Source organism: Bufo gargarizans, chromosome 2, assembly GCF_014858855.1.
Source record: "Bufo gargarizans isolate SCDJY-AF-19 chromosome 2, ASM1485885v1, whole genome shotgun sequence".
Lineage (NCBI taxonomy): Eukaryota > Metazoa > Chordata > Amphibia > Anura > Bufonidae > Bufo > Bufo gargarizans.
The window spans coordinates 425,567,662-425,586,663 of NC_058081.1; the positions used below are offsets into that span (position 1 = coordinate 425,567,662).

At 42.8% G+C, this 19,002-nt stretch overlaps 1 protein-coding gene across 1 annotated transcript in view; it reads left to right on the top strand.

Annotated features, from left to right (window-relative positions):
- The window catches only part of LOC122928254 (ankyrin repeat and KH domain-containing protein 1-like), a 259,680-nt gene that overhangs the window by 195,994 nt on the left and 44,684 nt on the right, over positions 1–19,002 (top strand). The window contains exons 22-23 of the mRNA XM_044280911.1: positions 9,003–9,178; positions 17,548–17,710. Coding sequence (XP_044136846.1) covers positions 9,003–9,178; positions 17,548–17,710 — 339 coding nt within the window. The remainder of the gene's footprint in view (positions 1–9,002; positions 9,179–17,547; positions 17,711–19,002) is intronic.

Here is a 19,002-nt window from a genome sequence, read left to right on the forward strand (position 1 = left end):
ACAATCACAAGTGGTGCTTACACCAGAAATACATCAAGGAGTCAAGGACCTATAGCTACATTGATGTATTACTTACATGGTGAAGGCCGTTCCCCCTGGTAGGCGATCTAATAATTAGTGCTGCAGCCGCATTTAAAGCGCTGCCAATTTGCGCCAAACACCCCATTGGTGGTTCACAATATTCCCGGAGTGGCCTCACTTCCTGCTGTTTGGAATGCACATGCGTTCCACCCGGCGGAACTTCCGGTTGCCTAGGAGCATCAATACAGTTCGGTCAGTCTAGCGCCACCATTCCGGTCCCTGGAACGCATGTGCGTTCCAAAATGCGGCATCCGGTCTAGGAGACTGTTTCCGTTTCCTGTATTAGCGACCCGTTCCACAGAGTACTTCCGACCCCAGTACATCGATTTTGAATAAAATATTGATGTGTGTCAGTCCAAGTAAGGCCCTGCAATAAAACAGATCATTTCTGGGTCTACACCACACTATTAGCGATCCCCACCTATATAATAAACCCTGATGTTTTCTTTTACTCATATATCAGTTCCCAATGAAACGACACCTGCCATACTCGGGTACAATATTACAGTCCACATCGTGATAGTGAATTGGGAGGTAATGGAGAGCACAATATAGGAGGGGAGGGGGCAAAGTCATTATAAGGCGCTAGTCATATACTACGGCAGCAATTATGTAAGTAAGTGTTCCATACATAATCACAAAATGCACCAGATGCATTGCAGCCAAAATCACAGTAATCCAGTGTGTATAATTTCAAGGAGAATATCCACAGTCCGTGGTTATCTCAGAAGACAGTGACCAGATGACGGGTCACTAATGTCCATGGTGATATTGCATATTATTTCATGCTTTATGCATTTGGTCTAATTTTACGGTACACTATAACAAAAATCACATGGAGCTTGGCTTATAAGGGAATAGGAACATCCTAGACATAGCCACACTCATAGGAAACAGGTGAACGTCAGCCTTTCATTAATACCTAGAGGCACCTGGGATCTAAATCTATGGATCCATACACACTCCTTCTGCAGTATCTTCCTGTCCCAGTCCCCACCTCTAGGTGACCATGGTACCAATTCCAACACAGAGAATTTAAGGCATAAAGGATCCCCCCCCCCCCATGCACTTCATTAATGTGTGAGGCTACTGGAGTGGCGTTCTTTTTGATAGCCCCATTAACATGCTCGCACACTCTCCTACGCAGCTCCCTTATCGTTTTCCCTATGTAGTCTTTGGGACAGGGACATTGGAAAATATATATGGCCCCTTTACTGCGACAGCTGCAGAAGTCCCTGATGTCAAAGACTCGTCCAGTGACCGTGCATGTTATTGTTTTGGTAGTGGATATAAATTTGCATGCCCCGCACTTAAACATGCCTAATGGCTTACGGTCCAGCCATGTACCCTCCCTAACAAGGGGAGTGTAGTGGCTGTGGACAAGAAGGTCCTTGAGGCTTTTGACCCGCCAATAGCTGACGCATGGTTTCTCCGTCAGGATGCCAGATAGATCTTGGTCATTCGTAATATGGGCCAGTATCTATTAAGGACTTTCATGATATCCTGATTAGCTGAGTCATAAGTTGAAATGATGCAGGGTGGTTGGATCTTATCTAGGTCTCTCAATCTCGGGACCAACAGACTAGTACGGTCCTGGGTTACTGCATACTTGAAGGCTTGATTAAGATGTTTCTGGGGGTATCCCCTCTCCAAACCTTGTTTGTAGTTTCTTTGCTTCCTTGAAGAAGGCTTTGTTATCCGAGCAATTCCTTCTTGCACGGAGATACTGCCCCCTCGGTATTCCCTGTTTTAGGGGAACCGGATGGTGGCTATCCCAGTGCAAGAGGGAATTGGTAGCGGTCGTCTTTCTATATATGTCAGCTAACAATTTGTCACCGGTCATTGTGACACGGACATCCAGAAAGGCGATTTGTCTTCGGGTCAATCTCCGATGTAAAACGAAGACCAATTTTATTTACGTTAAACTCGGTGACAAACCTGTTGAATTCGTCTGACCCACCTTTCCAGACCAGAATCACATCAGGGACCGGAATGGTGGCGCTAGACTGACCGAACTGTATTGATGCTCCCAGGCAACCGGAAGTTCCGCCGGGTGGAACGCATGTGTGTTCCAAACAGCAGGAAGTGAGGCCACTCCGGGAATATTGTGAACCACCAATGGGGAGTTTGGACTTTATTATCCCCACCTCATACCTGGGGCACTCTAGAATAATCCCTGTAATACCCCTCTAGGAACGTCTGAGGGATAGGCAGTCTAGGTACGCGGACAGGGGGCCTCCACCATCAGGAGCCTTCCCTGGGCTGAGGTTATAGGATGGGGTAGACATAGGGACAATTTTTCCCGTACCCCAGGTCACTATCAAATGCTGGATGAAATTATCGGTCACATATTCTGTATGTATTTTTTGTGTTTCATATAGTGGATTCAATTGGGATCTTAGGGGTCCTCTCTATGCTGGAACTGTAAAACCTAACAGACCCCATTATAGTCTGGGGTCCGTAGACTCCATTCAGCTCAGTTGTGTGCCGAAACCATCCTTTCCGTCGTCCTGCTCCCATAATGGAACGGAAGAATGGAAAGGCTGAACGTTGATGTGAACTGAGCCTAAGAGTTCCTTAAGGCAAACGTTGTTTCTGTTTTTCACTGACCAGTGGTATTAGATACTCTAGAAATTAATCTTTAGCTGAGCAGTTTCAATGAACACAAGGAGGGCAAAAAATACACATGGACCCTTGACGGCTTAAAGACGGACAAACAAAAATTTGATCAAGGCTCCCTAGGCAGCATGATGGCTCAGTGGTTAGCACTGGTGCCTTGCAACACTAGGGTCCTCGTTTCAAATCTAACCAAGGACAACATCTGCCTGGTGTTTATATGTTCTCCCCGTGTTTGCATAGGATTCCTCTGTATACCCCAGTTTCCTCCGATTCCTCCAAGCCTCATTAGGCAAACAGCATGATGCTAATGTCTGTAAAGTTCTGTGGCTTGTGTAAGCGCTATATAAGTGAGTAAAACCATTCCCTATCTGCATGTCTTTGGAGTGGAAGAGGAAACTGTAGCTCCAAGAGGAAGCCCACTCAAACATGGAGAGAACATACAAACTCTGTGCAGATTATGTTGTCCTTGGACAGATTTAAAACTAGATGCTATGACCCCAGTGATGCAAGGCACCGTTGCTAACGACTGAGCCACCGTGCTGCACTTATATAGACATTATCATCACTTGTTGCCCCCATTAGGGGTCACAATCTAAATTCTCTATTAGTATGTCTTGTCTTTGATCGGATTCAAACCTAGGACCCCAGTGCTTCAATGCAACAGTAGTAACTGCTGAGCCACTGTGCTGCCTCAGTGATTATAACATTGGTGCTGTCCTAAGCTTATATTATGCTGGCAGATCACACAAGTGATTGTTGTCAGGGAAGCGTTCCTTCCTGGCAATCGCCTGCTTGTCAGTGCAGGTGACCACTGCTATTACCTGCTGTGATCTTCTCCTTAGTATGGGGATGAGTGATCGTTAATGCCATCACTAGTCATCTTGCTGAATCGCTGTTTGCCGGCAGCAGATCATGATTAGACACCACGTTCGAGTAAGGCTACTTTCACACTAGCGCTCGGGGCTCCGCTTGTGAGTTCCGTTTTGAAGGCTCTCACAAGCGGCCCTGAACGCATCCGTACAGCCCTAATGCATTCTGAGTGGATGCGGATCTGCTCAGAATGCATCAGTCTGGCACCATTTGGCCTCCGCTCAGCAGGCGGACACCCGAACGCTGCTTGCAGCGTTCGGGTGTCCGTCTGGCCGTGCGGAGGCAAACGGATCCGTCCAGACTTACATTGTAAGTCAATGGGGAACGATCCGTTTGAAGTTGACACAATATGGCTCAATTTTCTAATGGATCCGTCCCCAATTGACTTTCAATGTAAAGTCTGGATGGATCCGTCTGACTAACTTTCACACTTAGAATTTTTTCTAAAATATAATGCAGATGGATCCGTTCTAAACGGATCCCATCGTCTGCATTATAGGAGCGGATCCGTCTGTGCAGACACCAGACGGATCCGCTCTGAACGCAAGTGTGAAAGTAGCCTAATCATACGAACGCTTGTTAGCCATGATCTTCAAGATTATCTATTTATTTATTTTTTATTTATTTTAGGCACTTATATAGCACTGCTATATTCTCTAGCACTTTACAGACATTAGAACCCAACTGTCCCCAATGGGGCTAACCATCTAAGTTCCCTATCGGTATGTCTTTGGAGTCTGGAAGGAAACCTGAGTACCCGGAGTAAACCCACACAAACATGGGGAGGACATGCAAAGTCCACTGGTGTTCTTGGTATGGTTCCAACCCAGGACCCCAGCGCTGCAAGGCACCAGTGTTAACCACTGAGCTGCCCATGCCATTATCATTATATGGAGCAGAAGTGGAGAAAAGAAACAAGGAGGTTATCCAAAAGCTACAAGGGACTGTGCTTAGTCCCTGAAGAGAAGGATAGAGAAGGTGCGCCAACAGGACCGTAAGGTGGAGGGTTTGGAAAAAAGAAAACAGGAGGATGGAGAGGCAGCTCTGGTGTAGAATAAAACTAGACACCACAGAGAAGTCGTGATAAATCAGTGAAGGGTGGGGAACGGGGGTAGTCACCCACCCCGAGTGTCACACCAGTCACTGTGAAAAAAGATGCGGTTGAGCGCCATTATATGCCAGTGTAATATAAGCTTATAACTTAGAAGTCACTCTTAATTGCTGGATGGTTTTGGCCGATGTTCCTTATTTCTAGAGAAACATTGCTGCAACAGTTTTCACAACGTGAGGTGAATACAGATAGGGTTTGATGACTTCCATGCAAGTGTTCTGCACAGAGCCAAAACATTAACCCCTTTAGTAAACCTTGTGAATCCTAATTGTGCCCCATACGTTCCTATCCCACATAAGTGCCTGACCTCACAAATGATTTTTTTTGTTTGAATGTGCAGAAATTTGCATAGACTTGCTTCAAAATCTTGTGGAGTTTAACTCTACAAAGAGGGATAACTTCATAATAACCCTCATGGGCCCAGATTTATTAATGTCAGTGCATCTAGACAGTCGGTGCATTATTCTCAGACTAAGCCAACCAATAGTTGGTATAGAGTTAGACCAGTGTCTAGACCTTCACCAGATTTACTATCCAGCCTGAACCACTGTGATAAATGTGGTGTAGGTCTTCACAGCTGGTCTAATTTTACGCCATTAATATGAATAGAAAATCTGGGCAATGGTTTTGGAATAGGATGTCCAGTAAGTTCATATACGGTTGGTGTAATGCTCAAATGTTCACTTACTTTTGATCATATAGTGTATCATAAAATTGTGATCAGTTTGAAAAAATTATTTACCAGTCTGAAAAAAATAATTCTGCTGAGGTATCTGATTTTAAACTTGCCACCTGTGGTAGTCAATGTTTCACATCATTGGGGCTTCAGATGGGGTTCCTTGCTCCAGTCATAGATTTTTTTATATATTTTTTTTTTTTACTTGGGGAACCTAGGGATGGGGTTCATGCCACTAATATAACATTTATAGCTTATTCTATCACTCTGGAGAAAGCCTTTCAGTAATTGTAATTATACTCCTACAAACATTTGAGTTTGAATGTTGGCAAACTCCACTTCACTATTTAGTTAGGTAGTTTTGGGCCTTCATGACCAAGCATTTGTCTTCCTTTTTTCATCGTCTCGTTCCAAGAGCTTTAACTCTTATTTTTCTACCTATATAGCTTTGAGGGCTTTTTTTGTGGGACAAGTTGTAGTTTTTAATGGCGCCATTTTGGTATACACATAACTTTCTGATTAACTTTTATTAACTCTTCCTGGGAGGGAGATGGGGAAAAACAGCAATACTGCAACTGCATTTTTACGCTCTAAATTGTACGGCATTCATTTTTTGGTATAAATAACATCATCATTTATTCTCTGGTTCAGTACGATTACAGTGATACCAAATACATAGGGTTTTTTTTTTTTAGGTTTTACTACTTTTTTGCAATAAAACCCCTTTTTTAAAAGTAAAAAATGTTTTTACATTGCCGCTTCCCAAGACCCATAACGTTATAACTTTATTTTTCTTTCTATGGAGTTGCATGAGGGCTTGATTTTTGCGGGACGACTTGTATTTTTCATTGGTATCATTTTGGCGTAAATGGCGGTTTTTGATCACTTGTTAAGTTTTTGTCGGTGGCAACTAAGAATAAATTGGCTATTCATAATTTAGTTTAATATTTTTTTTTTTTTTTACGACGTTCACTATAGGGGATAATTTATGCGATATTTATGTAGTCCGGAACATTATTTTGATTGCTTTTAGAATGCAATGCATTATCCCTATAATGCATTCCATTTTATTAGCAATGCTATTTTAACATTGACCAGCAGGCTGTGCCAGAGAGGCAAAGCCTGCTAAAAATTACTACAGCTGGGACCATGGCATACATCGGAAGGCAGGTAGCTTTCAAACACATCGGCACCCCATGATCGCGTTTGTGGGGTGCCATTTGGAGACAGAGGGAGTCCGCTCCCTCTGTCACCGCTTTACATGCGGCGGGTGCCATTGCCCACAGCATGTAAAGTGTTAAACAGCCCTGATCGGCACTCCTGCCGGTCCGGGCTGTTAGAACAGGGCCGCGTCTCTCATGTGAGAGCCGGGGACCCATGCAGCGCTTAGACTGGGCCGCTGTAAAAACGTCTCGGTGGCCTCTAAGGTGTTAAGACAGATAGCTAGTGTTAGCCACCTCCCGACCGCTTAACGCAGGGATGCGTCCTGCGGGCGGCTGGGTTATTACTCCTTCACCCATCTACGCGTCATCTCGCGAGAGCCGATATTTTGCATGAATGCGCGCACGTTCACAGCGACACGCAGCTGAGAATTTGATCTACAGCCTGCCAGCAGCGATCATTAGCTGGCAGGCTGTAGATGAGATATATTTTTTTTAACCCCAAAAAGGTATATTAGGCGCTGTTTTGTTAACGGCGTCTAATATACCTGCTACCTAATACTAATACTTTGTATAAAAAAAATTAAAATTGTCATTTACAGAGATATTTCTCTCACCCAGCATGGGTATATGTAAAAATACACCCGAAAACACATTGCCCTACTTCTCCTGAGTACGGCGATACCACATGTGTGACACTTTTTTGCAGCAAAGGGGCCCAAATTCCAATGAGTACCTTTTAGGAGGGCATTTTTAGACATTTGGATTCCAGACTTCTTCTCATGCTTTAGGGCTCCTAAAATGCCAGGGCAGTATAAATACCCCTCATGTGACCCCATTTTGGAAAGAAGACACCTCAAGGTATTCCGTGAGGGGCATGGAGAGTTCACAGAAGTTTTTGTTTTTATTTGGCACAAGTTAGCGGAAAATGATTTTATTTTTATTTTTTCTTACACAATCTCATAATCTGTAAAATTAAATTTTTTGTCAAGTTAGTGGAATATGAGATTCTGTAAGAAAAAATAAAAATAAAATCATTTTCCGCTAACTTGTGCCAAATAAAAACAAAAAAACTTCTGTGAACTCGCCACGCCCCTCACAGAATACCTTGGGGTGTCTTCTTTCCAAAATGGGGTCACTTGTGGGGTATTTATACTGCCCTGGCATTTTAGGGGCCCTAAAGCGTGAGAAGTTGTTTGGAATCCAAATGCGTAAAAATGCCCTGTGAAATCCTACAGGTACTGGAATTTGGGCCCCTTTGCGCATCTAGGCTGCAAAAAAGTGTCACATGTGGTATCGCCGTACTCGGAAGAAGTAGGGGTGTTTTGGGGTGTATTTTTACATATACCCATGCTGGGTGAGAGAAATATCTCTGTAAATGACAACTTTTTACAATTTTTTTTTATACAAACAATTTACAGAGATATTTCTCACCTAGCATGGGTATATGTAAAAATACACCCCAAAACAAATTTCCCTACTTCTCCTGAGTACGGCTATACCACTTGTGACACTTTTTTGCAGCCTAGGTGAGTAAAGGGGCCGAAAGTCTAACGAGTACCTTTAGGCTTTACATGGTTGCTCACAATTTAGCCCTGCCCAAAATGCCAGAACAGTAAACACACCCCACAAATGACCCCATTTCGGAAAGTAGACACCCCAAGGCATTCATTGAGGGGCATAGTGAGTCCGTGGGAGATTTTTTTTTTTTTTTTTTTTTATATTTTTTTTGCCAGAAGTTAGCAGAAATGGAAACTTTATTTTTTCCTCAGAGTGTCATCTTTGGCTAACTTGTGGCATTCTAGCACCTCAAGAAACATGACAGGTGCTCAAAATCAGAGCTGCTTCAAAATGCGGAAATTCACATTTTTGTACCATAGTTTGTAAACGCTATAACTTTTGTGCAAACTAATAAATATACACTTATTGGATTTATTTTATTTTTTATCAAAGACATGTAGCACAATAAATTCTGACACAAACTTGTATAGAAATGTAATTTGAACAATTTTACCAGAAAAAGTTAAAAATAAACTTTTTTTTTTGTTGAGAAAATTGCGATCCATTTTGATATCAGAAAAACAAAAAATGTCAGCAGCAATCAAATGCCACTAAAAGAAAGCTGTATTTGTGAGAAGAAAAGGAGGTAAAATTCATTTGGGTGCCAAGTTGAATTACCGAGCAATAAACCGTTGTGAATTGACTGTTTGTAAAAAAAAAAAAAAAAGGGCCTGGTCACCAGGGGGGTATAAACCTGTGGTCCTTAAGTGGTTAATCAATGATTATATGTACCCAAAATGGTGCATTAAAAACTAACTTTTCCTGCAAAAAATAAGGCCTTATAAAGGTATATTGGTGAAAAACTAAAAAAATGTTATAGCTCTTGGAATGCAATTTTGAAAAAATTGTGCATGGTCACTAAGGGGTTAAGGTTCAGAATTGCTTTCTGACAGGTCCCTTTTAAACAATCTTATTATTTTAACAGACTGGCTTGACTCCTTTGATGGAAGCTGCTTCTGGAGGTTACGCAGAGGTGGGAAGAGTGCTGTTAGACAAAGGAGCTGATGTCAACTCTCCACCAGTGCCTTCATCAAGAGATACTGCTTTAACTATTGCTGCAGATAAAGGACATTACAAATTCTGTGAGCTTCTTATTAATAGGTGAGCTATTGAATGATGGTAAACTGTGTACTATTCCCTATGACACAACAATTCTGGGTCATGTGTTTTTTGTTTTGTTTTTGTTTTGCCATTTTTGTTACTCCTTCTAGATTAGATAGTGTCAGAGTATAGTAACCCCCAGTTGTCAATTTATTCTTTAATTTCTAGGAGCAATAACAGACTTTTTAGGGGGACTCTTCTCATAGTAGTGTTGTGGTGGTTTTTTTTTTCTTTTTTTTTTTTTTTTCTTTCCTTTTCTATATTTCGTAAGATATGCCCCCTTGTTTGCAAAGTCTTTTGTGCTACCCACATAGAGCTCCTGTCCATAAGATGGCCGCTGAAGGAGGGTAACATGATAAGGCAAATCGCCTTTGTGTGATGTCTCATCCATTCAAATACATTGCATCTGCCATCTGCACTTGTTTTGTTCAGAGTTTACTGCAGGTGCAGGGTGTTTGAAGGGAGACCTCACATGGAGGTGATTTACCTGGTCACATGACCCTGCATTGACGGCCAACATATGGACAGGACTTGTGTGGACAGTACAAAAGTAGAGTGTTCATTTTAGGACATGGTCAGATATAATTGTCAAGTATCAGAATAATGCCAGTGTGACACCCACATATTAGATGCGTAGAGCTGCGTATCTGCAATGTGACAGGAAGATCTGCCTGTGTGAGCTAGGAGATGATCACGTGACTGCGGCAGTGCAATGGTTAATGCGCCGTCATCACTGTTTTCACCGATGCATACAGCAGGGGTCTGACTATCAGTGACTGCATACCCCTGCAGCTGATTGGGCGGGAGTAGCTCCTGTGGCTGCCCGATTAGAGCGCTGTAGCTGTACAGCGCACGGATGTTTCCAGCTACGTACATGTACAGCACTGGTATTCTACAGGTTAATAACATATTATTTATTATAGTATATGCTATTAATATGGTCTTTAATAAAAAAGAAAAAAAATAGAAAGAAAACATGACTTTCTGGGGAGCTCATAGGGACATTACCACATGGTTTTTCTATACTTAGAAGCCATCACATAGTACTGCTATCCGTATGATCATATATTGTGTCTGTGGATAAAGCAGTAATATGTAGATCTGCTTTCTGAGCAAATCTCAGTGGGGTGAAGCTATAGCACACAGTATGTATTATACACATATATACAGTAGATATGTATAATGCAGGACACAGCTCTGTATACAGAGACTAATCAACTTTTTCAGGGGTCACAGAAATACTGTGATTCTAGCTAATATGGAACTGCATACACACTTGAGGGAGGAATTAATGAATAAGCCATGTAAGATAGCGGAGGAAGAGCAGACTTACAGTAAGATAATTCGGTTTGCTGTGAAGAGGCAGTGAATCTGGCAAGTCTCCTCATCATCTACTCCAGAACACGCCCACACTTCCTCCTGCTTGTATTTGCTGGGAGAGCTGGACCATGCCTAACCACAGTGGACTAGTGAGACCCCTAGTGGTATGTTTGGATGCTGACAAATTTTAATAAAGGGATTTACAGATCTGATAATTAGACTCCTTGCTAAGAAATAAAAATACATTATTTTATTGTACAGTGACTCTTTCAAGACAACAAAACAAAATAGCCTTCAGTCACCTGTAATTAGATGAAGATACAGTAAATTAGTGCCCCCCTTACTATAGTGCTGCCCATGTATTCTTAAAAATAATAATAATTGTAGTACTGTCATGTTTTATGTAAAAAAAATAATAATAATCTTTATCCCCCCCCCCCCCAACCGCAGCGGCCTCCGGTACTTCGCTAGCCTCCCCTTTGTAAGACAGGCTTGCTTTTTTTTTCATGGGTAGTCTCAGGGAATACCCCTAAATTTAGTTGCCCACATGTCTAACAGGGGGTATTCTTCTGAAGAGGCCTACAGGCTTCTGACCCAGTCGGATGAGGAGTGGGAACCCTCATCTGATGAATCCAGCGGGTCAGAATACGAACCTGTAGAAAGCAGTGGCTCTCTGACCCAAAGTTCGGACGAGGAGGCTGAGGTCCCTGATACCACCAGGCGTACCCGGCCCCGTGTCGCTAGACCGCAGGTTGCGCAGGATCCGCTTCAAGAGCAGCAGAGTGGGGCTGGTGCTGTCGGATTACGTGGTGAGGCATACACCAGCAGCCCAGCCCTTCTTGGACCTAGTACCAGCACTGCCGAGTGCCGTACAACCTGGTGAAGTAGCGAGCACCAGAAGGGCAGTTGAAGCTGGTACGGTGGCACGTGCAGTAGTGACCCCGTCGCAGCCACCGCAAAGACGTGCCCGTAGAGCCCCTAGAATCCCAGAGGTGCTGGCAAACCCTGATTGGCAGTCCCCAACTTCAGCCGCACCTGTAGTTTTCACTTTCCCTGCCCAGTCTGGAGTTCGGGTTGAGACGGCTCAGATCGGTTTGGCCCTGGGATTTTTTGAGCTGTTCTTGACTGCGGAGCTTTTAGACATAGTTGTGGCCGAAACAAACAGGTATGCCACACAATTTATCACCGCTAACCCGGGAAGCTTTTATGCCCAGCCTTTCCGGTGGAAACCAGTCCAAGTTTCCGAACTTAAAACTTTTCTGGGCCTCCTCCTCAACATGGGCCTGACAAAAAAGCATGAATTGCGGTCATATTGGTCCACGAACCCGATTCATCACATGCCCATGTTCTCTGCTGCCATGTCCAGGGCACGTTTTGAGGCCATCCTGCGGTTCCTGCACTTTAGTGACAACACCGCCTCCCGTCCCAGGGGCCACCCTGCTTTTGACCGGCTCCACAAAATTCGGCCCCTCATAGATCATTTCAACCAGAAATTTGCAGATATTTATACCCCAGAGCAAAACATCTGCATAGACGAGTCCCTGATACATTTTACCGGGCGCCTTGGCTTCAAACAATACATCCCAAGCAAGCGCGCCCGGTATGGGGTCAAATTGTATAAGCTCTGTGAAAGGGCAACAGGCTATACCCACAAATTTCGGGTCTATGAGGGAAAAGATCAGACCCTGGAGCCGGTCGGTTGCCCTGACTACCTGGGGAGCAGTGGGAAGACAGTTTGGGACTTGGTGTCACCCTTATTCGGCAAGGGGTACCATCTTTATGTGGACAATTTTTACACAAGTGTGGCCCTCTTTAGGCATTTGTTTCTAGAACGGATTGGCGCCTGTGGTACCGCGCAAACTAGTCGCGCGGGCTTCCCCCAACGGCTCGTTACCACCCGTCTTGCAAGGGGGCAGAGGGCCGCACTGTGTAACGAAGAACTGCTCGCGGTGAAATGGAGAGACAAGCGTGACGTTTACATGCTCTCCTCCATTCACGCAGACACGACAATACAAATTGAGCGAGCAACCCGTGTCATTGAAAAGCCCCTCTCAGTCCACGACTATAACCTCCACATGGGAGGGGTGGACTTCAATGACCAGATGTTGTCTCCGTATTTAGTTTTCCCGACGCACCAGACGCTGGTATAAGAAGGTGTCTGTATATTTAATTCAATTGGCTCTGTACAATAGTTTTGTTCTCTACAGTAAGGCTGGGAGAACTGGATCCTTCCTCAAATTTCAGGAAGAGATCATCGAGAACCTCCTGTATCCAGGAGGTTCCGTGGCCCCAACCACCAGTGTAGTTAGCCGTCTACACGAGCGACATTTCCCCAATGTCGTTCCTGGTACCTCAACCCAACCGTCACCCCGAAAAAGATGTCGTGTCTATAGCAGGAGTGGAATAAGGCGTGACACCCGCTATTTCTGTCCTGACTGTCCGGACCACCCTGCCCTATGCTTTGGAGAGTGTTTCCGGAAGTACCACTCACAGGTACACTATTAGCATAGGGATCATCTCACCAGGACAGGCACACAGGGCTATTAGGGCCCATTCACTCACTGCTGCTGCAAACGTCTCCTTTCACATGGGACAAAGTGCATAAAGCACTTCGCCACATCTTTGGGCGATTTGCGCTTTGCACATTGACCCATGGGGAAGGAGAGGTTTGTTCTATAAAGGTAAAAAAAAAAAAAAAAAAAAAAACACACCAGTAAGCAAACACGTTAATGTTCAGTTAAAAAAGTTAAAGTTTATATGTTCTGTTACAAAGTTAATAAAATTATTGCGTTGCGGCCTGGTTTTTTCTTTTTTTTTTCTTTTTTTACCTTCCAGGTGGACCAACCGATTGACTAGCTGCAGCACCGATGTGCATTCTGACAGAAGCATTGCGCTGCTGTCAGATTACACGCAAGTCGGTGTATGCGGCGCTGCAAGACGGGATTTTCTCCTCTGCAGTGACAGATACGTTTGCCGAGGCATACGAGCTGAGGAGGAGGCGGCGTTCCTATGCTTTGGCAAGCACTTTGTGTGTGTGTGTGTGTGTGCGTGTGTATATATATATATATATATATATATATATATATATATATATATATATATATATATATATATATATATATATATATATATATATATATATATAAAAAATATATAAAAAAAAAAATCCCGGCAATGATTTATTCATCCACATCGATTGATGTGAATGGAGAAATCGGGTTTGCCAGGGCATACGAGCTAAGTGGGTATGGATGTTGGGCGGAGCTCCTATGTCCTGGCAGACGCCTTTCCCCTCCATTTTTTTTTTTGGCAGAGATTTTTTCATCCACATTGATCGATGCGAATGAAGAAATCTGTGCCGTTCATTTTTTTCTTTCAGCCCAGAGGCTGAACGGAAAAAAAAATCTCATTACCTGTATGCTCAATATAAGGAGAATAGCAGAAACTCCTAATGCTGGCCATACATGTAATGATTGCGGAGACCCTCAAATGCCAGGGCAGTACAAACACCCCACAACTGACCCCATTTTGGAAAGAAGACACCCCAAGGTATTTGCTGAGGGGCATATTGAGTCCATGAAAGATTTAAATTTTTGTCCTAAGTTAGCGGAAAGTGAGACTTTGTGAGAAAAAAATAAATAAATCAATTTCCGCTAACTTATGCAAAAAAAAAAAAAAATTCTATGAACTTGCCAGGCCCCTCATTGGATACCTTGGGGTGTCTTTCCAAAGTGGGGTCACATGTGGGGTATTTATACTGCCGTGGCTTTTTAGGGGCCCTAAAGCGTGAGAAGAAGTCTGGGATCCAAATGTCTAAAAATGCCCTCCTAAAGGGAATTTGGGCCCCTTTGCGCATCCAGGCTGCAAAAAAGTGTCACACATCTGGTATCGCCGTACTCAGGAGAAGTTGGGGAATGTGTTTCGGGGTGTCATTTTACATATACCCATGCTGGGTGAGAAAAATATCTTGGCAAAAGACAACTTTGTATAAAAAAAATGGGAAATGTTGTCTTTTGCCAAGATATTTCTCTCACCCAGCATGGGTATATGTAAAATGACACCCCAAAACACATTCCCCAACTTCTCCTGAGTACGGCGATACCAGATGTGTGACACTTTTTTGATGCCAAGGTGGGCAAAGGGGCACATATTCCAAAGTGCACCTTTCGGATTTCACCGGTCATTTTTTACAGATTTTGATTGCAAAGTACTTCTCACACATATGGGCCCCTAAATTGCCAGGGCAGTATAACTACGCCACAAGTGACCCCATTTTGGAAAGAAGACACCCCAAGGTATTCCGTGAGGGGCATGGCGAGTTCCTAGAATTTTTTATTTTTTGTCGCAAGTTAGTGGAATATGAGACTTTGTGAGGAAAAAAGAGAAGAAAAAAAAATCATCATTTTCCGCTAACTTGTGACAAAAAATAAAAAATTCTAGGAACTCGCCATGCCCCTCACGGAATACCTTGGGGTGTCTTCTTTCCAAAATGGGGTCACTTGTGGCGTAGTTATACTGCCCTGGCAATTTAGGGGCCCAAATGTGTGAGAAGTACCTTGCAATCAAAATGTGTAAAAAATGGCCTGCAAAATCTGAAAGGTGCACTTTGGAATATGTGCCCCTTTGCCCACCTTGGCAGCAAAAAAGTGTGACACATCTGGTATCGCCGTACTCAGGAGAAGTTGGGGAATGTGTTTTGGGGTGTCATTTTACATATACCCATGCTGGATGAGAGAAATATCTTGGCAAAAGACAACTTTTCCCATTTTTTTTATACAAAGTTGGCATTTGACCAAGATATTTTTCTCACCCAGCATGGGTATATGTAAAATGACACCCCAAAACACATTCCCCAACTTCTCCTGAGTACGGCGATACCAGATGTGTCACACTTTTTTGCTGCCAAGGTGGGCAAAGGGGCACATATTCCAAAGTGCACCTTTTGGATTTCACCGGTCATTTTTTACACATTTTGATTGCAAAGTTCTTCTCACACATTTGGGCCCCTAAATTGCCAGGGCAGTATAACTACGCCACAAGTGACCCCATTTTGGAAAGAAGACACCCCAAGGTATTCTGTGAGGGGCATGGTGAGTTCCTAGAATTTTTTATTTTTTGTCGCAAGTTAGTGGAATATGAGACTTTGTAAGAAAAAATAAAAAAAATAAAATCATCATCATTTTCCGCTAACTTGTGACAAAAAATAAAAAGTTCTATGAACTCACTATGCCCATCAGCGAATACCTTAGGGTGTCTACTTTCCGAAATGGGGTCATTTATGGGGGTTTTCTACTGTTTGGGCATTGTAGAACCTCAGGAATCATGACAGGTGCTCAGAAAGTCAGAGCTGTTTCAAAAAGCGGAAATTCACATTTTTGTACCATAGTTTGTAAATGCTATAACTTTTACCCAAACCATTTTTTTTTTTTTTTTTGCCCAAACATTTTTTTTTTATCAAAGACATGTAGAACAATAAATTTGGCGAAAAATTTATATATGGATGTCGTTTTTTTTTTGCAAAATTTTACAGCTGAAAGTGAAAAATGTCATTTTTTTGCAAAAAAATCGTTACATTTTGATTAATAACAAAAAAAAGTAAAAATGCCAGCAGCAATGAAATGCCACCAAATGAAAGCTCTATTAGTGAGAAGAAAAGGAGGTAAAATTCATTTGTATGGTAAGTTGCATGACCGAGCGATAAACGGTGAAAGTAGTGTAGTGCCGAAGTGTAAAAAGTGCTCTGGTCATGAAGGGGGTTTCACCTAGCGGGGCTGAAGTGGTTAATAGGGCTCAATAAAATGTATTTTTTTTTATTTTTTTTTAAAGACCTGAAAGGGTTTTTGAACTCAAGAACACTGCATGGAAGACAAGCCTCTAAACCACTGAGCTATAGCTTCAGACAGCAAACTGAAGGATTTTCTTCATATAACTCATTTTTACTTGACCTATGAAGACGTTAAGTCAAACTCAGATGTCAGTCAAATATCAGTCAGGTGTCACACGGGCATTATTCTGATACTTGACAATGATATCTGACCATGTCCTAAAATAAACACTGTACAAAATACTTTGTAAATAAGGGGACATTCATTATGAAATTTACCAAATGGTGCATAATTTCAACAAAGGCTATATTAGTAAGTGCCATATAATCATCTTACAAACAAATTGATCAACAGTAGCCAGAAAGTGGACAACCCCTTAAGCTAATGTGTGGCCATCTTTACTTAGAGGTATTCTGGTTACAGAAAATTAGCCACTGACCACAGGGGCTAACTTCCCCATCCTACTAAGGCTGTATTCACACGTCCGCAATGTGTTTTGCGGATACACGGAGACACGGATCCGCAAAACACGGAAAGCGGCAATGTGCTTTCCGCATTTTGCGGACCTCACATTGCCGACATAATAGAATATGCCTGTTCTTGTCCGCAATTGCGGACAAGAATAGGACATGTTCTATTTTTTTTTGCGGAAACGAAAGCACGGATGCGGAAGTGCGGATCCGCAAATGTGGATGCAGACAGCACATTCCGTCCCCATAGAGAATGAATGGGTCCGCACCCTTTCCGCAAAATTGCGGAAAGGATGCGGACCCATTTTGCGGACGTTTGAATCGAGCCTAATACATTGGTGAGAGTCCTACTGCTGGGACAGGTGCCCTATACCTCATGGAGCCCCCCAGAATTGGACAGATCGGCTGATCAGAAATCTGCACTGCTGCTTCGTTCATTTCTATGGGCGTTCCGGAGATGGCCAAGTACAGCGCTAGATAGCAGTACCAATGTTTTTCGGGAGTGTAATAATATTACAGGCTATAACTACTAGAGAGGGGTCGTTGATCCAGGGAGTTATTCTGATTGCCTGATTGGAGTCGAGAAGGAATTTTTATTCCCCTAAAGTGAGGAAAATTGGCTCCTACCTCACAGTTTTTTTTTGCCTTCCTCTGGATCAACTTGCAGGATAACAGGCCAAACTGGATGAACAAAAGTCTTTTTTCGGCCTTATGTACTGTTACTAATTAACATTTTCCCTTTTCTTTGTTTCAGGGGTGCCCATATTGATGTGAAAAATAAGAAGGGGAACACACCTATGTGGCTAGCAGCTAATGGGGGCCATTTTGACATAGTTCAACTACTTGTACATGCTGGTGGTGATGTTGACGCTGCTGACAATCGTAAAATAACTCCTTTACTGTCAGCGTTTCGGAAGGTAACATTATTTTTAATGCTGAGATGTGTTTGAAGTGATGGTAACAGAGGGCAAGGTTTCCATTTATTTTTTTTGTAGGTGGAGGGGTTGGCCCTTCACTTTTATTTTTATTTTTATTTTTTTTGTGTGTTTGTTTTTGTTAGGTTGTAGGTTAAAGGGTAAAATGCAAGCTCATTTATTACATTGCAAAACTGCATTTTAAAATTAATTTACTAGTATCAGCTAGCAAAAGTTTTCCAAAATAATAATGAAGATTATTTATTTATTTATTTTTTAAAATCAATACAGCTAATCAGTCCCTTTTTGAAGCCATATTGTAGAGACTCCACATATTGGACAGTGCACATGAGGCCACCTTGGCTGAGAATGAGGCCTCTTTAACACGGGCGTTCATGATTTTCTCCGGATGCGTTGCATGTGCATTGAGGGAAACGCGCACGAGTAGGCTCGCAATTCCAGTCAGTTTTGACTGCAATTGTGTTCCAATGTTCAGTTTTTTTCCGCGTGAGTGCAATGCGTTTTGCACGTGCGTGAGAAAAAACTGAATGTGGTACCCTGACCCGAACCCGGACTTCTTCACTGAAGTTCGGGTTTGAGTTACATGGCCCATTTATTTTATTATTTTCCCCTATAACATGGTTATAAGGGAAAATAATAGCATTCCTAATGCAGAATGCTCACAAAAATGTGGATTAAGGGGTTAAAAAAACAACTCCTCATCCAATTGATCGCGCAGCTGGCATAGTCTTGTTGCTTCTTTCAGGACCTGCAAAAGGACCTTTTGACGTAATCGCACTCACCACGTGGTGAGCATGGTGACGTCAGCGCAGGTCCTGCTGAATGAAGATAAAGATTTCTATCTTCATTCAGCAGGACCTGTGCTGACGTCACCGTGCTCACCACGTAGTGATCGTGATTATGTCAAAGGTCCTTTTGCAGGTCCTGAAAGAAAACGCAAGAAGACTATGCCAGCTGCGCGATCAATTGGATAAGGTGAGTTATCATTATTATTATAATTTTTTTTAACCCCTTAATCCACATTTTAGTGAGCATTCTGTATTAAAGGGAACCTGTCACCGGGATTTTGTGTATAGAGCTGAGGACATGGGTTGCTAGATGGCCACTAGCACATCCGCAATACCCAGTCCCCAAAGCTCTGCATGCTTTTATTGTGTAAAAAAAATGATTTTATACATATGCAAATTAACCTGAGATGAGTCCTGTCCCTGACTCATCTCACATACACGACTCATCTCAGGTTAATTTGCATATGTATAAAATATTTTTTTTAC